General features: G+C 36.8%; 1 protein-coding gene across 4 annotated transcripts in view; it reads left to right on the top strand.

Moving 5' to 3' along the window:
• The first annotated feature begins 398 nt into the window (after positions 1–398).
• The window catches only part of PRDM2 (PR/SET domain 2), a 70,672-nt gene continuing 49,206 nt past the window's right edge, over positions 399–21,864 (top strand). For 3 of the 4 annotated variants that reach the window (XR_009960538.1, XM_062593187.1, XM_062593189.1), the window contains exons 1-4: positions 399–483; positions 8,494–8,567; positions 17,089–17,206; positions 18,705–18,808. Coding sequence is in view for 2 of the 4 variants with exons in the window: in XM_062593187.1 (XP_062449171.1) it covers positions 8,559–8,567; positions 17,089–17,206; positions 18,705–18,808 (231 nt within the window). In the remaining 2 variants the exon portion in view is untranslated. Of the gene's footprint in view, positions 484–8,493; positions 8,568–17,088; positions 17,207–18,704; positions 18,809–20,398; positions 20,458–21,864 lie in introns of those variants that run through there. The other variant, XM_062593190.1, reaches the window with a different exon arrangement.

Raw genomic sequence — 21,864 nt, 5'->3', positions numbered from 1 at the left:
CCAGTTCCTCAAGCTATTTCCTCACAGACACCGATTTTTTTTTTTTTTTTTTTTTTTTGTCCTTTTTCCCCCCTCCTCCTCCCCGTTTCTCAGGCGGGAAAACGAGCTGCGTCACCGCGAAGGGCAGAAGGGAAAAGGGGAACGAGAACCTGCTCCGTCTCTCCGCACGCAGCTCCCCGCCGGGGCGTGAGGGCGGCGGACGGAGGCGGCGCCACGGGCGCCGGCGCCCGCAGGTGCGACGAGCGGCGGCGGCGGCGGCGGCCTCGGGCGGCCCCGCGGCGCGGCGGGCGGGGCGGGGCGGGGCGGGGCGGGGGCGGCCGCGCCCGGGGCGGGGGTCCCGGGGTGGGGGTGGGGGGCCCTGCCCGCGGCCTCCCCCCTCCCCCAACGTCACTTCCGAGGCTGGAGACAAAATGGCGTCCGGAGGGTGCCGGAGCCTGAGGCCGCTCGGCGCCGTGTAGAGCCGGGCCGCGGGCGGCGGCGCAGGTACGAGGGAGGCAGCGGGGCCCGCCGCAGCCGCGCAGGGAGGGAGGGATGGGGCGGTGGGCAGAGCCGCCGCGGGGTCACGGCGAGGGAGGAGGGCGGCGGGCAGGGCAGGGCCGGGCCGGGCCGGGCCGCGCCCGGGACCCTCCTTCGGGGAGGAGGAGCCGGCCCGGCGGTTCGCGCGGAGGGGCGGCGTGGGGCGGGGGTGAGGGAGCCGCAGCGGGACGGCGCTGCGGGGGGTGGGGAGCTCACCGTGGAGTGGTGTGTGGGGTTGTGGTGGGCAGCTGGCCGTGGGGCAGTGTGAGCGGGGATGGGACGGGGAGCTGGCTGCGGGGTGATGTGTGTGGGGTCGGAGTGGGGAGCTGGCTGTGGGGCACGGGATCAGGGTGAAGAGCTCACTATGAGGAGATGTGTGTGGGGTCGAGGTGGGGAGCGGGCTGTGGAGCATGGCATTGGGTGAGGAGCTCACCATGGGGTGATGTGGGGGGGGTTGGGGTGGGGAGCTGGCTGAGGGGCACGGGGTTGGAGCAAGGAACTCGCCATGGGGCGATGTGTGTGGGGTTGGGGTGGGGAGCTGGCTGTGGGGCACAGGATCAGGGTGAAGAGCTCACTATGAGGAGATGTGTGTGGGGTCGAGGTGGGGAGCTGGCTGTGGAGCATGGCATTGGGTGAGGAGCTCACCATGGGGTGATGTGGGGGGGGTTGGGGTGGGGAGCTGGCTGAGGGGCACGGGGTTGGAGCAAGGAACTCGCCATGGGGCGATGTGTGTGGGGTTGGGGTGGGGAGCTGGCTGTGGGGCACGGGATCAGGGCGAGGAACTCACCATGGGGCAGTGTGTGTGGGGTTGGGGTGGGGAGCTGGCTGTGGGGCACGGGATCGGGCTGGGGAGCTTGCCGTAAGGGGTAGAGGTATGGTAGAGTCCTTTTGAAGAAGTTTATTCCTCCGGAGGGTTTTTTTTGGGTGTTCTTGCAGTGTTGTCTTGGAGGTTGATATCCCTGTGAGGGTATGGGATGTGTGGGATACTGTCTGAAAGGCTAGGCAGTGCTTTACAAACACTGCCAGTTTGATCTTGCTTTGATCATGAAAACAGTTCATAATACACACTCTTCACATGTTTTGGCAATTCACAAGCCTTAGAGCTTGCTTCGAATCAAGTCTATGCCAAATTCTGAGGGAGGGAGAAATTAAAATTCCTTACTTTAAATACCCTTCTTAAAACATGCCAGTTAAACCAGAGGTTTTTTTCATAGTAGTGCAAGTGGTATCAGGGGAAGAATGTTTTGGGCAAGAGAGTAACTTTACTGATAAAATCTTTTGGGCAAATCGAAAGCAGTATCTTCAATGACTTTTTTTTTTTTTTTTTATTGGAAGCCAGTGCAGCACGTGGAGCATAGCTGATAAGTATCTCATGAGTGGGTAGCCAGTCTTCACTAAAGCTTCTAGTGGTTTGAAATTCTATATGCAGCTGCAAAAGTTTCATTTTGAAATGGTAAAGAAAACTTAAAGTTTTTTTCCAATCCCTGATGGAGGAGGGAAAGGTAACTTAAGTCACATCTGCTGTTGGAGCATTCAGTGACAAAAGAAATACTTTTATATTTTACACTTGAGCAATCTACAGCAGACAATTCCTGAAGACAATAGGACTGCTTGCATTTCTGGTATCACTGCAGTTTGCTGCTCCCAGCCAATGCTCTTGACCTTGTTTAGGCATGTTATTCTGATACCAATGCTCTTTTCCACATATTAAGTAGATCAGAAGAACTGGACATGTACAGCAATGTGGTATCTATATAATGTGTTGTCTTTTGACACTTGCCACATATTAATAAACATGATAGGCATGTTAAGAGTTCAAGCCTTCTTTAATACAGACAGTACTTCAACTCCTGCAGTCTTGAAAATCACTCCCAGTCTGTTAAGGAAAACTCAGTGACAAAGGGTTAGTGATAATATTCCTGCCCTTGTTTCTACAAATAGAACTGCATCATTGATAGATGTGGGGGGAGAGTGACCTTTAAGAAACAGAAGACCTATCAGACTTGTGAAGTAGAGATCGCTAAGAGGAACTTGTGGTACCTGTGGGATTTGAAGCATATGGCTCAGTATTGTCCTCCCAGGGTTTGCTAGGACATAATGTCTCAACAGCATGTTTACGCATTGCATACATAAAAATGTGGCCAAATTTCACTTCTAGTGAAACTGTAGGTAGCTTAATCAAAAGGCAAAATGATCACGTTGGGTAATATATCTTTGACGCAAATGCTGTGATGGATATGGTGTTTGGAGATTTCTGACTAGATGTCTATTTACTGCAGATGTGGGGATTGGAAGAAGAACCTTCTTCCAGAGTAGTGTGGAGGATGATGGGAGGATGCTGAACTATTCATGTACATTTGCATAACCTGCTCATTTTATTTTTCTGCATGAATCCTTGCTTGTAAAGGAAAGGGAGGATATAGCACAAAGTCAAAGTGAACTAAGATCTTTCTTTAAAATGGCTCTTGAAGTCCATCTCTCAGTGCAGTGATGTCTGCTTTTCAATGTTTTATACAAATGCCTTGATCCTTATGGATAAAAAGTGATAGGATATAAAAACAAGACTTAAATATTGTCCCTTGCTAGATGTCTATTTAAGTCAGAAAACTTCAGAGATTGCTAGAAATGGCAAATGTAATATTTTACTGTATCAGTAGTCTCCTGACAATGGTTAACTGGCAGTATGCCTTGCGAGACCTTCCAGCGAGCATCTTAACCAGAAAAAAAATTAAAACTTATGCTATGGCTTTAGTGATAATGCAGTACTTTGTCCATGAGTTGCTTGCTTTATTGGTGAAGACTGGAGACTGCTACTTACTTGTTTTTCGTCAAGGATATACAAGCACCTGGAGATTGTAAATTCATGTGTATTGAACTTGAGCATCTTTGCTGGATGTACTTTCTCTTTCATATTTCCTTCAATCTTTGTTTTTAGCATGGTTATCTTAGTTCTTCTGGGTGTGAAATGGTATTATATGTTAGTCTCATTTACTGTTCCATGAATTTTGTTGTTCTGTAACAACCCCAAATTTAGTGTTGTACATCATTATATTGGATATGCCTGTAAAATACATGTTTGAGTATCTTGCCTTCACACAATCCCTAGTGCACTAATTCTTCATATTTGGCAATCTTTCAGTGTGAACATAGTAATTCTCTGGCATTAACAATGGGCACAGTACATTATAATACTTTGGAAAGACACCTGTTTCGCTGCAGTGCTCTTAATCTTGGATTTGTTCATTTCAACTTTAATTGCGCTGTTATAAGGATGCTTTGAAGTATACATTGCCTTGATGAATTATCAAGAGAGTCTTAAAGTACTGCAATACATTTCCTGTTGAATTTCTTAGCATGCAAAAGGTAGGCATGATCTTGATAATTAAACCCAACTCCCCAAATTAAATAATTATTCACTAATATGTATTTTTCTCTGCTCATGTTCTTAGCAGCAAAATTTCTGCCTCCATGTAGAAAATGCATATAGGCAAAAGGAGGGAGGCTGAATCGGTATTGTAAAAGACAGTATTTTGTGTGCTAGTAAATCAGCAGTGTACTTCCCCAAGAAGATTTTATTTTAAAATTATCATTGCAAGTATAATTTAATATAAAAAGTTACTTATGTCTGAAAATTGGAATGGCATTCTGTATATTTACAGTTTTTAGAGACTTTTTTCCTCTTTCTTGACCAGTTATGCCTTTTTTTTTCTTTGCAATGAGGAAGAAATGATTTTTCTAGAAAACCTATATACTAGGGGGTAAAATAGGTTCTAGTTTTGTGTTGGTGATTTCTTAGTGTGGATATCTGTCTAAACCTTTTTTAAGTATACCATTTGGTTACATGGCAGTAAGAAAAGACTTCTTTAATGGATTTAATTAGTGTCCAGAAATTCATTGTCTCATTTTTGCATTCCATTTTTCTCTTTTTTCTGGTAGTCTTAGATAACTGAAAATACCTTTTCAATTAACTACCTATAGACAGTGCTTGTTGTTTCTGTCTTTCAAATACCTTTTTTAATCTTTGAAGGTTAACATGAATTTAAGATTGTTGCATGCTTTGTTTCACCTAATAAATTCAACATTTGTGAACAGAATATTTCATTATTGTATTGCAAAAAAACCCCCTGATATTAAGAAAAAAACCCAAACCAAACCTTTTCATGTGCTGCAATTAAAAACCAAAATAAAGAAAAAACAATCTCCAAAGCCCTGCAATATCCCAGTTGAAACTGCTGTTCATTAGTAAAGTAGAATGTTGAGACTAAGTTTTGTTCCAGGTTTTGTTATGAACTTGTTCGTACTGAGTCAATGATGTAATCTATGTATGTCTCATTTTCAGTTTTCAAGGGGAGAGGTTAAAAAAAAAGACAAAGAAATATCAATCCTTTCTTTGAATTGGCAGTAATGTTCTTTTTTGAAGTGCTTTTTGATTATGAAATAAAAAGTGTTACACATGTGGAGATGATAAATATTACTTACAAAAGCAGAATATAGTTGGTTCAGTATAACCTAGAATGTCTGCTAAAAGTACTATGTCATGTAGTGTTAATCTGTAATGCTGCTTTTGTAGTACATTACTGCTTTTGTTTACTTACTTCATTCCAGGTAAATTCTGTGTTTGTATCTATATATTTAAAGAATATTTAAAAATCCTGAAGTGTAGAATTCAGAGCAAGGTCAAACTATCTTTTTGTTTCTTAGTGTTCTATTTTAGCATGAGAAAGTACTAAGAATGCTGTGTACAGTCTCATCTAAATAAATAAAACTTGTTGCCTTTCTAAATGGACTTTTGACACTCCAGGATTATATGATGCAATAAATCATCATTGCCTTGCATTTGTTCTCTTACTGCTTTAATACCTTGCGAAACTACCTAGTAATTTTGTACTCATGGAATATAGTAGTAGGTAGTAGTTTGAAATAAATATGTCTTGGCAATGCTTTCTGTAAATTAATCTAAAGAATTCAGAGGTTATTGTACTGGTGAGTGTGCTTCATGGAAAATGTTTGACATTACAACCTTTATTTACCTTATATTAAGGTAGTCTTGAGTTGGTCTTTAAGGTTTATTGTGATAGACTTTGTAAAGAGCTGGGAGTGAGCACTAAGTGACTGTTCTGGTCTTTGACTGGTAGATACAACTATGTGGTTCTGTTGAACTTGGTGGAAAGGTCAGATAAAAGTATGTTACCTTTATTTGGTGTAGCTGATGTGACTTTTTCAAAGTACTAATGCAGTTGTGGTCTATTGCTAATGTAAAATAATTTTAATGATGTTGTCCTCACTTCTTTAAACCTAATATATCGCAATTTGTGTGATTACAAATCAATGGAGCATCTCTTTCTTTGAGGCTTTTTGGGGGAAATCTAATGGTAAACTTAAAATGATTTAATAGCTACACATAAAATTAGCAACGTATGAAGTTGAAGGCCTATTTCTGTTTGCCATGAAAGGAGTAGATAAGTTGCTGGTAGTTATTGATCATATGGGGAACTAAGTCTTGCACAGCAGTTGCAGAATCTGATTCTTATTTTCTCTTTTCATTGACCTTTGTGCACTGAAAGTTAGACAAGTGTAGTGTTACAAGTACGTTTGCTTCCTGTTCTTATATTTTTCATATAGGTATGAAGCAAGCTAGTGAGTGTATAAAAAGTTTATCTACAGTCTTAATTGTTTTCAGTTTTTTCTCAGTGCAACTAATCTTTCTTTCCACGCAGAGTTCATTGCTAACAAAGTAGGTAACGTGCGGGAAGGTAAAATGGAGAAATACTTTGAAATCATTTTTCAGATAGAGAGCTCTTATGTTTAACTTATCACAACTGCAGGTACAAAATTTTAAAATGTGTTCTACATTAATAGCTCCATAAAAACTTATTGCGGCTTTTCGGTTTACTATACTTAATTTATTGTCTACTTGTATTTTATGACGCACTGATTCCCCTGGTAGCTTATAGCTAAAACAGTAGAGGGTAGTGCAGTCCATTAGGAAATTCGTCTAAACTGTGTCTATACACTTAAATACAGCAATGTGTTAAGATTTGTGATATTTTGCTCTTCTAGAAGTATCATCAAATGGTTTGGATGTAACCAGAGCTGATCAAAAATTTAATAAATGTAAATCAATGTTTTTAAAAATACCAGGCTTACTTTTGATTGGTTCTGAAAATTCTTTGAAAACACTCTTAATTCTAAGCATGATTTTGATTTAGTATATGAGAAAGAAGAGCTCTTTACTGCTCAGAATAAAACAAAGTAAGAAAATCTTAACATTTTTTACTTCTCTTTAAGTTTTAACAGTTTGTGTTATTTCTTTGGCAATGCAAGTAACAAAGTTCAATTTAGAGGGAAAATATTTTCTGCCTGACAGATTTTTTTTTTCGCATTTATCTCTTCAAACCATCACTTATACTTAATGGTTGTCTTTCATATGTGCCATTTAGTGGTGAGTAGTGATGCTGTTGTATGTGTGCCTCTGTAAGAGTGTTTTAAACCCTTCTTATTTATCTCTATATAGCTAAAGTTCTAGGTTAAATATCTTCCTTGTGCGCTCAGTGTTGAAAATCAGTTACACTGCAAGATTGCAATGTCATTTACCCTAATGTAATACACTTGCACTTCTCATAGTAGGTTTTGCAAATCACTTTCCAGAAAAACGATAGAAAAATATTATATGAATAGTTCAACTGTCGTCTTTAAGGGATGGATAATCTTCAGTGAAAGGGAGGAGAAAAGTTGGAAATAAACAGCTGGAGACAGTAACCACTTACTCATGTGCTGCAGCAAGGAGAGTTTGTCAGCCTGTACTCTAAAATCATGTTAATATAAAGCTTTCTTGATTTTATTTTCTTTACGTGAGTAATCATTTTTTTATTTTAAAGCCAAGTATAGAAAAACAAGACAATTGTGTTACTAAAAAGAGCTATTTTTCACACTGGGAAATGTTTTGATGTCTCTGTTGGTATTCATATAATTTCATTTATAAATTGACTTTGTGCAGGTATAGTCCAAATGGACAGTGAATGAAAGAATTGATTTTTAGTCTTTGTAATTCAGGCCGTACCTCAAGTACAAAAGTTCATAATGATTTCAACTTTTGCTTTTCATTTAATCTGCCCTTCCATGTGCTAGGGCAGCTTTCAGCAGATGACAGGCAGTTATGGATTGTATTTCAGGAACCATTTGTCTAAAGCATTTGAGTAAAAATATTCGAAGTTGAAATTGTATTTGTTGAGAGGAGAATGAGTTAAGGTATCAAGGGTGAGGGAAGTTAATGGTATGTGGAAGATATCTGAGAAACAACTGTGTGCTAACACATAAGAAGCTTTGAGACAAAGGTTCGTTACTGTCATGGTAGCATTTAACAATCTCAGAAGTGACTATAGATAGTAATGAAAGCCCTTGAGCGTTCGCTATTTTTATGGTATTTTTTGGTGTTGGCTGAATGTTAGAGTTTTTGAAAATCGAATGCTTGGGATAGGTCATCCCTAGAAATGGATTCAAATTTGCAGATGTGTTGAGGTAGGTTAGAAAGTTGTAATAGTACATCCCAAAAGGAATAGTGGAGAGTGGTGACTCAAGTGCATGCATCTTGTTATTCAGAAGTGCACTCGTTGTCTTTCATACTGCTTTGATACTGAGTGTTAAAGTAGTCTGACTTCTAAAATTTTCTGAAATTACTCAATGCCACACAACTTAACCTTTTTATAAAAACAAATTAAACAATCCTAGACAAGTACATTTCTGTTGCATTTTTGTTTAAAACTGAGAGAAGAATTAGTGCTAGATATCCCTCTTTAGATTATTCAAGTGCATTTGAGCTATATGAGAAAACTATATCTTGGAGCAGATTTTGTGTAAAGCAATATGCTGCTTTGTGAAAAATCCTTTTTAAGAGGAGAAACTACAAGTCTGTGTACTTTCAATTCACTGTAAATTTTTAGGTAGGTACATGTTACAATTGTCTGTTTTTCTTTTTAGGGCTCATGTAATCAAAGGAGTTTCTTTGTTGTGTGTATCTTTTCAGAACACAACAGGAATTCAAAATGAACCAGGTGAGTTTAAATGTAAGACTTTATCAAAATACTTTGCCTAGATGTTAGAACAGTTCATTCTTAATAAGAAAAGTAAATCATCCACTAAAAATGTTGTTTAAAATCTTCAATTCCATTAAATTCCATAATCTTCCTCTACACATTGTGTTTGTGAAATTTATTTCATTTTCTTTGTGAATTCCCCTTAGTCACATATAAAATATGGTGGCTGACACCTCTTAGAAAAACACCTGTCCAGAAAAAGAATTTTCTTCTAAGACTTTTGATAATAATTCAGCTGCTTATGAGAATGATTTGAAAATTGAAGACTTCCTTCCCCCTGCTCCACTATTTTACCAATTCGTATGTGCAGTGAAGAGAACCTCTCATGGAAATTAATTCAACAAAGTTTCTCACTTTTCTAGAACCTAAACATTTCTCTAGAAGCAAGTTAAGACTTGGAAGATGCATTTCTCTTATGATGTAGTAACCTACTATATAGACACAATTTCTTGAATATTCTAGAGGCTGTTCTAATCATTGCCAAGTGTACAGTTTATTTTGCATTTCTCTATTTCATGCAGTATTATTAAAGATACAGAACAAGCCTTAATTGTTCTTAAAAATGCTCCTCTTTCTAGAGGACATAATCAAGCCCTTTAGGCAAGGGAGTATGAACACAGGGTATTAAACTTCAGGAATACCTTTTCTTAATTTGTTAAAAAAGCTGACTATGAATAGAAGCTTCTTGTTTTCTTAGCCAAAAACAGCCATAGTACACAGTGAAATAAATACTTTGTACACCTTTTTTCATTGATATCTGGAGAATAAGGGCAATAAAAACACTCAGAAACAGACGTCATTTAGGAACAACAAAATTGATCATCATTAGCTTATAGTGCAGTTAGCACTTTGCTGAAGTGCTTTCTATCACTACTGCTGTAGAAGAGTAAATGCAACTAGCTGTGGTGTGGAATTGGTTGATGGAATGTCTCCTGTGGCTTTTTTCCTCTAATTTAAAGTGAAAAGTGACCTTAAATATATACATGTATATTATAATAATAATATCATTTCTCTCAGTCTGAAATACATAAGTATTGTGAAGTATGCACGTTGACATTTGTATTAGCATTCTTTGAAGCATCAGTAGTCTGGTTTGTGATAGCTAAGATGAATAGTGTCACAATTTTTTATATGCAGATTTCAAACCTTTTTACTTTTAAGGTTTGTTTTGAATGCAGTCAGGAGAATAAAGCAAACAACTTATTGCTCCATGCTAGAGTATTAACTCTGTTCTACTGATGGTTGTCATAAACTTTGGGCTCTGCTAAAATTCTGAAAGCTCTAGATTTTAATCTTTAGTAATTATCAGTGGCTCTGTTTCCTTCTCAGATGTGTGGGTTTTTCTTTTTCTTCCCCATCACTGATCTCTTTCTAGAGTTAAGACTTCTCCACTGTGTGAAACTAAGTCTAAGTCTTCATTATTCTTATCGGACTGCTAGTATTATTTATGCAGTACTATAGTGTATGTCATCTTGCATTTAAATAACGAGATGACCCTGACTCCGGAAATGATTACAATAGCTTCAAGTCTCTCTTGGCATTTGTAGTTTCCAAGGTGTTTGGAGCTTAGATGGCTTTTTATTATTCAGTTACCATTCATGTTAAGTGTGTATTTAGCATCAACCCTGTGGTGTTTTTTCTTGCAGTGCCCTTGTCATTTCATTCACTGACAAGTTGTAGTGCCAGGTCTGTATAAGAAATGTCTTTGCCTCATGTCAAACGTCTTTCAACTGTTGCCTTCTCATATTTCTTCCATTCTGCTTGTCTTTGCTTTTGGTGTGACTTCAGTGACCATGCAACTGAGTGTTTGTTAATTGGTTTACATGAAAAGATTTAGTTTTGTTGTTCACCCCATGTTATTCTGAAAGTAGTGAAGGAAAATCATTTCATAAATACTTCCATATGGCCTCCACCATGTAATAAGGAGAAAAAGTTGTTGTTGTTGTTGTTGTTGTTGTTTTTTAACAAAAGCAGTTTTTATTGAAACTAATGTTGTTGGGTTTCTTGGAAGATTGCTGTCTCAGGAGAGATGGCTTACATTCTCTTAATATTTAAAAAAAACCCCGTTGCTTAGATATTTAAACTGATTAGAATAGTCTGAATCATTTATTTAAAAAAGCAGGCAAAACATGGATATTTCATCGGTAACATCTGCTGTGTCTCAGAATGCATTAGGATTGAGCAGGAAGGTTGCAAGGTTACCTGGAAAATTGCATGGTTATTAAAAACTGGTGGAGGCGTAAGTTAGCAAATTATGGCTGTACTTGTAAACCCCCTCCATTTCTTTCTGAATTTTTCACTTTTGTTAACAATTTCAGGTATTTGTAACATGTTTAATCTTCAAGCATGCATGCTAAAATTGCTGCCAAGAGGAGTGGCCAAATAAGGTTCTGGACCAGCAGAGAACTTTCAGCTTCTGACTGACCTGTCTTGTGCTACCTAACTGTTTGTGTTAGCAATCTTCTGTAGTCTCTTCATCTCCATTTCACAATACAGCTACCCTTCTAACCTCGGGCATGTCCTTTTCTCTTCTTGGCATCCTTTCATTTATATTTTCGTTTATATGATAACCTGTCCTCATCAAAACATGATACTAACTGAATGTTTGCTGTTCATCACACTCATTTGGCATGATTTTTTTCTTCAGTCTCTGTATCATCTCTAAACTCATTGTAGCAGGTACTGTTTCTACTCTGTTTATACATTGCTTGTAATATTGGAATCTAACTTGTGATCGGTGTAATTTTATTGAAGGTGGTATACAAAACTGATGGTAATTGTTAAATTATTACAAAATTGCAAAATAAATATGTTGAAAGGTACTGTCAAAGTAACTGCACTCTCAGTTCGTGCAAACAAAGTTTCGGTTAGGCCCTGCAGCCTTCAAGTGATTTTTGCATTGTTTTTTAAGTCACTTCACCTCTGCAAGTTTGAATGCAAAGTGTGATTTTTGTGATGAACTTCAAAGTAACAAGTCTGAAAGGAAAAGGAAGTTCAAGTGCTCTTGTATTCAAAGTTGCAGTATTGGAGTGAGTAAAAACAGGACTGAGTGAATGAAAAATATTAAGACTTTACATAGAACCATAATTTAACTGTAGCACACTATTCTTATCTTTTTTGTTTAACAGAAAAGTTGATTTAAATATGATTGTTAAATATTGATGAAAGTGACTGAATTTGTAGTGTTTCATTTGGTAGACAGACATTCCTTGGGGACTAATTCTGATCTGGAAAATCTTAAATAACTATATTTAAATTGCAAACAAAATGAGATTGCACTACTTTGAACTAAATTGTTTATTTTATTAAATAGTATTTGGTTACTTGTTAACATTTGTTTGAGATGTGAAATGCATTGTGTTGTATACAAGGCCATTTCCAGTTTTCTGGTACTTGTGAAATTAAGATAGCAGATTTGAAGAGGGTTGCAATGCTGTGTTCTTTGAATGTAGTTGCTAAACTTTGGTTTTATGTAGGTAGATGAAAAATTAAGTTCTAATTATCTGTTACTACATGCAAATAAACTTCTTCAATGACAACAGTTTTGGAATTTTTTAAGCTGAGGGAGGTACATTCTTAAGGAATGTATCTGATGCATCAAAGTGTATGGTTTAGTATGTACTACTAAACTGATTCTGATTTTACTTAATTTTATTTTGCAAAATTGTGATAAATCAGATTTTGTGGACTTGAGATTTTTAATTGTTTATCTAGTTGTGATTTAAAGAATGCTTTTGTTAAACTGAAACTTGAATTATATTGTACTGATTGTAGACAGTGAGCAAAACAGCGCTCTCCCTCATTAGCCTATGTTCGATTTGTTAGTTAAAATCCACTGTGAAAAATAAGGTTGAGGCTGTCCTAATGTGAGGCTGTCCTAATGAAGTCATGGGGTAATGTACTGGAAAGATATTTAGGCTTCATAGTTCAGTATGCTGTGAAGACTGAGGGCTTTTGTCTGCTGAGACATGGCTTCTTGCATATCAGTTCTTTCATCATTATTTTTCCTTTCTGATTGTTGGAAGAACAAATTAAAACTTTATTCTACTTTGAATACACCTTCAGCTATTATAACTAAAGAATGATTTCCTCCCCCCCCCCCCCCCAGTCTCTTCACCATGTGAATGGGAAGGGATTTCTGGCATTCTGTGCCTTCCATAGTTTCCAATTTGGGGGTCTTTCTCCCCTGCAAATAGCTCTCAAGGATTTATCTGTGCAGCTGTTGAGGCTTACCAAGGCAGCAGTAGTATAACATTGCTGTGACTCTCGTTTTATTGTTTTTTTTCCTGTTGCTGAAGAAAGCTGGGAGAAGCATAATAAGTATTCTAGTAGCTTAAACTTACACCCAGCAAGTTGCCTTCAGAAATGTAAAGGAGAATTGCCATATTCAGCATCCTCACAAAGAGTGGATGATAAGTAGAAGAGGTTTTGAAGCTTTATCCATGTTTCCTTAGAGAAAAAAAATCTTAATTTCATTGCATATGCAGATATAAATGTATTTCCAGTCAACTTCAACTTAACGTACTTGAATGCTCAATGAAAAATATTTTGTTTAGTATGTGTGAACTACTGTCACATCTTTACTTGGTAGTTATATGTAACGGCTAGAATAATTTCCAGAAAGTTAGGATTTACTTGGACAACTGGCCCAAATTGTTATTTTTGTTTAACACCAACTATAGGTTCTACAGAGCGTGAATAACTAGAAAAAACTAAAAACTGACATTGAACCAATCACTTATTACAACATTTACAAATCATTTGTTAGCTTTTTATTGCCTTTCTAGCTTTAATAGAAAAATAGATTGATGACCTTTTGTATTATTGCCTACTAGTTTAGGAGTCCGAATTGCTGATTTCTTAGGGAATTATAATTAACATTTAGAATACTGAAGTACTAACTTTGAGGACAATATTTAAAACCCACTAATTTCTCTTAAAGCTGCCTTTTAGCTTAATCTGTTTGTTGCAGAGCAGTAAGCTTGACATGCAGATACTCCGTTTTTGATCTTTGGAGTGATATGGCATGTTTATAGGTTGTAAATGGAGTAGTCGAAAGATAGCAATAGGCCGCAGTAGTTTGTTTAGGATTTCTGCAGAGGTACTGCATGTTTTTGACACTTCAGAAATTTGTTTGAAAGCCCACTTCTTAGCTACATTCTTGCTGGCTGATTCATTGCTTGTTGCTGGAATCAGGGTACCTTTGAAACATATTAAGCTTTACTTTGTAGCCTACAGTGCACTTGGAGTGAAATGAGTGGAAGAGTAAAGGGAAGGGAGGAAGAAAGTCTGTGACTGCTTCTGTGTACTGCATGCAGAGAGACCGTTTAGTTAAAGACTTGCTTGAATTTAATTATTACAGATAATAGTTAAGTTTGGTTCGTGAGCCAGCTGCTGCAAAGTACATCTGAATATGAACTTCTGCATGCCAGCTACTCTACCGTAACGGTCTGTAGGAACATTATCAGTCTCCAGTAAATGTAAGGTGGTTTATCTTTGTCCCCTTGGTCTTTAGTGTTGGATCATACAGAGTGTGTTCATGTGTGTTCCTGGCAGTATAGATGATGTATCCCAAGTTCACATTGTAGTTGTTCATTTACAGCAATATCCTAGATTCAGCAGATGAAATGACTCCTTTGTGAACTATATGCACTTCAGAACTATGGGTAGATTTTTTCCTTAAATTTGTTTGATCTCTCTCATGAGAGACATTTTCAAGTAAAGGCAGTGCCAGTGAATTCTCAGTATGGCAGAGAAACTGCAGGCTTGGTGCAATACCAGAAACTCTTTTAGGTTGTTTCTTGAGACTGGTTAGATTTTTCTTTGGGTATCCCTGGAAGTAATCACTTGAAAAGAGGGGAAAAAACAAATTGTTAATATATGTGAAATCATGCTCAGTGTGACTGAGCATAGCTTTCTGGCTTTGCACTGTGTTTCCAAAATTATCACTTGGTGTTCCTGGGCAAGTTAGTCCTGTTACTGAAACTTTGCTTTATGCTTTCCTCTGTAGAGGCATGCACACTTGTTTTATTTGGAACTTTTATGTGTAAGTTTAGGAAATGATTGACAAAATTAAATTGGAAGGCTGTACAAGCAGGACTCGACCCTCAGACTGTAAGTGCTCTGGTGCTGGAATTACCCTTTGCTTTGAAACTTCAGTATCTCCATATACTCTAAGGTGAATTACCAGTTAGCTTTCCTTATGGACTCAAATACGAAACTAGTGTGTACCAAGGAACATTGCAAAACATCTCGGGTTTCACTTAAAAGAATTGAGAGATTCTTTAAAAATGCGTAGAAAATGACAAAATTCTAGAATTGTGCTGAATACAAATAAATCATTTTTAGAATTTTTGTACTTTTAGACTTTAATTTACTAAATTCTATTGTTCTTCTATTAAAGATCTTAATAGTTAATTTTTTTCCTTGATACTGGTCACATGTACCATGATTTATTAAGGACAGATATTTATATACAGTCAAACAAAGTTTGGTAAAACAAATGTTTCTTTAGCCATCCTTTTCATTCATACTGTCTTTTATGATGGAAATAAGCTGTATGCCACAGATCTGAAATGGGTCCAAACAAGCCTATTTAAAATTACTTGTATTGGGGAAAAATGATTCTACTAACCTTTACTGAAGTCTAGTTGCTGAAGGACGTAATGGTAGGGTTGCTGGCTCTAGCGGTTTTTTGATCCACTTTTTTTTTTATTATTTTAAAGTAAAATTTGCTGAAGGTTAGTTTCTAGGTATGGAACAGGTAATAAAGCAGCTGCTAATGTTTCAGTGCATTGTACTTTAATTATGCCTATATTTTAGGAACTTTTACAATTTTATCCTCTGTAGGAAATCCGGGATTTGAAAAATTTGTCAATAGAATGTCTATGAAATGTTCTGTCTTCTGTTTTGCTCAAATAAATGTATTTTAGCACCATAGTTTGTTTCCCTCCAGCTATTTTAAATTCCAGTAATATGCTTCTATTGTGTAAAGTGGACAAATGATGTGTATATGTCCTGAAACATTTCTAGCAGCTTTTTTCATTTTTTGACTATTCAGAGTTCAAGAAGTATGCAGCTAATGAAGGCTTTTGCAAAAATATCATGTTATTCTCAAATGTAGTAGACTGTTAAAAGCAAGCAGCAACATCCTTTAGCAGAAAATATTGTATTTAAGACAAACCCTACTGCTGACACCGCAAATAATGGAAAAACCTTTTTTTGTGGTTAGCATTTAGAAAAGACTAAGTCTGAACGTTATTCATAGCCCTCTGCGTTTTACATCTTATGTAAGAGCTAATATGTATTAATCCTACATGTTTCTCTCAAAAATTGAGAGTTGTCTGATTTAAAAAGTTTAGAGATAGTTTGTTTACTCGTAATAATTCTAATGTTTCAACAGAATTTTTAAGGAACTTAAAATTTCGTGTTGATAACAACTCTTAGATGCTAAAATGCTTTCTGAGGTGATCGTTCTGTGAACTGTTATGTGATACTTCTTGAAGAAAGACTGAACATAATAGACTGTGGAGGTAGATTTGATTATTTTACAATATATCTGAAATTTGGAGGAACTTTGCTAAATCAGAAACAGTGCAAAGGAATAGTCTGTGTCTCAGCATAGTGTAGCATGTAACCAAGCTATTCTAGCTATTATGTATGTAAAATCTATGTAAAGTATATTTTTTCTTGACATACCTGTTTAAAAAATAGTGCAATCTAAAATCTCCTACCTGTAGTTCTGTTCCATGGGTGAGGTTTAGTGTACCATATTAATGAGCTGCACACATCTCAAAAGACTTAGTACTGAGCCTGAATCCGTATGAAAACTGTATTCTGAAAAATGAACTTAATTCAAGTAAATTTAATACTATGGATAGATACTCTCGAAGGTACAGAAACATCCTTCATTCTTCCCATCTGCAGGTATAGTATAGTAATGTTGGCTGGTAGGTCGTTTAGGCTGGAGAGTTTGAATACTTTCAGTTCTGTTCTCTGAACAACTCAAATAGAAGTTTTGGGTTTAATTTTAAGCAGAAGGCAAGGGAAATTAATGAGATGGCAAGTGGTCTGTGAGATGTATGAAAACCCCTTCAGTTGGATTTACTTGCCATATACTGCTTGTAGTCCAAATGTGTGCATTAATTAAAGCAGAAGAACTGAAGTTACAAAAACGCCAGTTATTGGTATTCTACACATATCTCAAAGACCTTTATGTATGTTATATTAAAACTTTGCATTAAAACATCAGCAGCTGTTAATGAAAATAATGGTGAAAACTTTAATGTTCTGATTTAAAAAAAAAAAAAGATGCTTCTATGTTAGCATATTGATGGAGGAAACCCTAGCTGATATGACAATTTGGAAATTTTACTTCCAAGTCAAATTTTTGTTGCTTCTATGGGTAGATCATTTGTTGTTTCTTTTTTGCTGATAGTCATAGTCCTTTTTTTTTTTTTTTTTTTTTTTTGACTTGTAGAATACAGCTGAATCTATTAGTACTGTGGAGACCTTAGCTGATGTACCTGAGCATGTGCTTCGAGGGCTTCCTGAGGATGTGAAGCTCTTCCCATCTGCTGTTGACAAGACAAGGCTTGGTGAGTGCTACAACTGTGAAAAGAGAATGGAGATTTTTACACTAGCTCGCACAAATTATTCACAGTTGCTGTGAAAATATGATGCCTCCTTCTGCTGAGTAGCCTTGAATCTCTGGTACATTAATCTGAAATGATGTATACTGGAAAGAGTGGTCTGGCTTGTCTCAGTTACTCCTAGAGCCCAAGCTTATGTTCCCAGAACATCCACATCTGAGTCAAAGGTAGAGCAAGATGCAGATAGATTAGGTTGTGAAAATACTGGTCTGTTTCTTTGCTGATTCACTTTCACTTACAGCACTTTCATGTTTTCTAGTTCTGTTTTTTTTACAGCCATCTTGCTGTTGTCCCTCTTAAGAATTCCACATCGCCCTGTTTAGTTAGTATTAAAAAGCTTAATTTATAAGGACAACTTCAGTGTAGACTTGAAAGATGTTATATGGGGCAAAGCATTGTTTCTGAAATGTAGGCAAGAATGCTTGACTTTTTTTAAGAGTTTGACTCATGAAAACTTGGGTGGAACTTCGAATTATGGGCCTGGTAGTTTATGTTAAGCTAGGAGTTTGATGAATAAGCCTAACTATGGATGCATTACTATTAATAAGAGTTTATAAACTCTTTGGAGCAAGGTTAATCTTTTCTAGTGTGAACCTGATCTAGTATGGTCAAAATGGGAATGTTGTATTTGAATGAAGTCAGGTATAAGGAGTAAACATTCTAGAAAACTTCTCCTACTTACAATGTTTTCATAACTTTAAAAGCAAGATACCTTCAGAATACTTTTTCATTGTCATAAAGTCAGTGTCAAAGTAGTTGAAAGCAAATGTTTTCTTTGTAGACCTGTCGTTACATGCCTGCGGGAAACTCGTTGGCTGTTTTCCATGAATTTGTCTTAAATATTGGAGAAATCTGGTTTTAGTCCTCTTGTTATAAAAAGGGAAACATAGTTGTCCAGATTTTCAGTTCATTTAAATCTTGTCCATAAGCTTACAGGCAGGTAAGCATTTTCACCAGTCTTGTGTGGTTTCCTTCTAAGTGTAGCATTTAGTTTCACAGCTTCTTTGCGTGCTTTATTTGCCTAGCATTGTTTCATAGCAAGTAAGTAATTTTTTTTTTGTTTTAATAATGTATTTGCTTAGTAAAGCAGCTGAAATCTGAGACTGTTCACTGTAAAACCTGTAAGGATAACTCTCATGGTATTTTGAGTATCACCTGAGGTACAGGAGAAATCAGAGGGCATTTTGTCTTCAGACCTACAATAGCCTGTGAAAAAAGAATAAAACCAGACAAATGCTTAAACCCTTTACTCCACATGCTTCACTCCGGTTATAAAGGGATGTTTCTGTGAATTCACTTTAGTAAACTTATTTGTGATTTTAATATTACAGAATACTTCCCAATCTGAGACAGACATTTAGTGATTTTAGGAAATCTGAATTGTGTGAAATATTTACTTGAAATCAGGTAGATTCATTATAATTACTGATATATATCTTTTCAGGTGTCTGGGCAACCAAATCAATTTTAAAAGGCAAGAAGTTTGGTCCATTTGTTGGTGACAAGAAAAAAAGATCTCAAGTTAAAAGTAATGTGTACATGTGGGAGGTAAGAAACACCTTGTAAATGGATAAAGTATCAGTCTATTTTGTTTGCCCCTTAATTTTTCCAGACACTCTAGGTGTAGCTGTTTTACAGAGTTACCACCATCTATCTGTAGTTTCCACTACAAACATATTTTGGACAAGTAGTTTTAGAGTAATACTAGAGTATTTTTTTTCTTTTAATTTGAGTTGCATTTGTGCTTGAAGTTTTTATAAAAAAGTTCTCAACTGTTGCAGTATTTCTTGTGTTCCTCTGCAGTCTTCAGCAGTAGGAGAAATCCTTGTATTTAGACTTGCATTAAAGCGAATGCATACTGTTTGGGCAGATGAATAGCTCCTTAAGCTCCCCTGGTACATAATAAGGCATAAGCCTTATGACTAAATTGCAAAATTTAAGTATCTTAATCAGGAGCTGAATCCCATCCACAGCGTCTTTAAATAAGGCAGTTCGTAACTACTCCCAGAAACTTCAGTCTTTAAGGCACATACAGCCAGCAGCTTTAAAAAGTAAATAGTCAAGGAGGAGGATGGGAGGAACTGGTACTTTCCAGTTTACAAATTTCTAGGATGAAGATACTGATAGCAGTCATCCTTTATGGCCACTAGCTTGCCAAGATAAAGCTGCATGAAACACTAGTTACACATGCAAAACTTAATACCTATCAGAGAAATGGGTCTAGAACAGTTTCCCATAAATGCGAATTCACCATCAGTAAAATAAGAAAATGTTCAAGCAGAATGTTTGTGTTGAGCTACTGCTTTCAGAAACTCCACTATATGTATAAAGTATCTCTGATTTTGATCTGGTAAAAGAACAGTGAGTAAGATTAAATCAATCCTGTAAATTATTGACCTTGCATTTCTCGGTGCTGGATTATGAATGTTCTCACTGAATGTCTTAATATTCTTGAAATTTGTGTTGAAAAAATAGTGACAGACATCCTGTTACAAAGTTTCTTAGTTTGCAATGCAGGGAATGAGGAGGGTCCTTTACTTAGGTTTCAAAGTAGTTGCTTGTTGCTTTAATACTGGTTTTGGAATTTAAAAAAAGTCAGCTAAAATGAGACTGTAACAGTTGGCTCCATATGCTGATATCTGAAACCACTGCAGCAGCTTAACTGTTAGAAAGTGTAACTTGTAAAAGGATGCTAGTGTTTGGAAGTAGTGCTGTGTGAGGACCTTTCAGAGAACAACCTTTTGTGCCAAGAATCCCACTTGGTTTTTTTAGTGAAATTAAACTGAAGAAAAATTAGGGCTCCTGAGAACCAATTGGAGATTCTAGCTTAAAGTTTGAAATTTCAAACTGTCTTGCTCTATGACTATTTTGAATATGATGGTTTTGTATGCCACTATCTGCTTGCTGTAGCTGAGGAAAGAAATACATAAATTGAACGTATTTTCCTTTTCTGTCAGAGAAAAGCCACTGACAGGAAAATGATAGCAAGTGATTGAAAACTGTGAGGGAAATGCCACCTGCTGATGAGTTCAGAATGAATGGCACAACTGCACTGAATGATCCAGATCCTGGATTACAGGAATCATTTAAAGTCACGATATTATACAGAGGAGTTAAAAACTATTTCCTTTCCCACAGTGCACAAGCTCTTTAAACAAAATTCAGTAAATCAGAAGCTTTGACTGAAAAGTAATCAGGTATTATGTTTTGCCATATATCTCATACTTACTAACTCTTCCACAGTATTGTTTGGCTGTTCTTTTCTTCCATTTTAACCAAAGGGATTACTTTTACAATCCTGGATCTGTGGAGCTGTTTACTTTCTCATATTGCAAGGGCTGGGTGTGCTGATGAGCATACTTTGAAAAGTCAGCTGATGAAATCCATGCTGGAACGGTTTAAGGGAGATGTTTCCTTTCTGTCTATTACTTTGAAAGAGGCAAAGGAGATTTGGCATGTCTATTGAAACATTTTATGAAATTCTCAATTGATAATTCTGTTTTATTAAATCAGCAAGCTGTCAGCACAAAGGAAATGAACTTTACTAAATGGTTCTTACTTTTAAGGTGCTGTAGAAGAGTACTTTAAAATGAAGACACGTAAAACCTTTGCAAAAGACTTAGAATTATTTGTAAATTATGAGAAATAATAAGTTGTATCATGTAACAATAGGAAAGTTACGTGAGGTCTGAATTTTAGTTTATTCCTTTTATCTACACTGACACTAAGCAAACATGGCAGGAAATGATGAACTAGGGAGGCTGGGCTTTGGCGAAGAGATTTCTTACATTTAAAAGCTGATATTTATAGACTTAGCCAAGAGGAAAAAGCACATAATTTTAATCAAATATCATATACTTTTCCAGTGTTGTTTTTCTGAAGTTGTGACCTGTCCAGTACTTCTGAGGCACTCTGTACCTGTCAGTATGCCTGTGTTTTGAGACGAAATATTTTTAAATAACAGAAAAATGTTAGCTGCAGTTACTGAACATGATAGCTCCAGTTACTGAGCAGTGGTGTGTTCTTTGGTTTGGCAAACATATAGCATCCACTGAAAGATTTTCTTATAGACCTCTAGCTTATGCATCTCCCACACTTCTTTATAATCTAACACATCTTGAAAGAGAAGCAGAATTGCAAGTCAGCTGAAAATACTGAAGACTTGTCAGTAACTCTGTTTTACTGCAGGCTGTCTTGAAGTGTAAAACGAGCAGAGTTTCAAAACATTTTTCCATAAATGGAAACAAAAGAATTTACGTAGTGTCTTGGACCAAACAGAAGTTTATAGATGGGTCAAATTTTTTCAGTGATCACAAAACTTCTGAATGGTTAAGATGCTCTTTAGTCTCCTGAAGCAAGATTAAATGTGTATTATGCTTTCTCTTATCTTTTCAAATACAGCAAATAATGCTAACTTTTTACTCTTCCCAATTCATCAGATAGCAAAATTAAACTTGTTGTATTTATATGTTTAAATCAGACCTTTACTAAATACAAATGTTAAAGAATCATTTTGTTTTCCAAACTAGAAACAAAGCATAGAATATTAAATAATTTGACTTTTGAGCTCAAAATCTTCAGTCAGAAGGGTTTGGAGGCCAAAA

Source organism: Rhea pennata, chromosome 22, assembly GCF_028389875.1.
Source record: "Rhea pennata isolate bPtePen1 chromosome 22, bPtePen1.pri, whole genome shotgun sequence".
Lineage (NCBI taxonomy): Eukaryota > Metazoa > Chordata > Aves > Rheiformes > Rheidae > Rhea > Rhea pennata.
The sequence above is the reverse complement of the archived record's forward strand: the minus strand, read 5'-3'. Positions and strand labels throughout refer to the sequence as shown.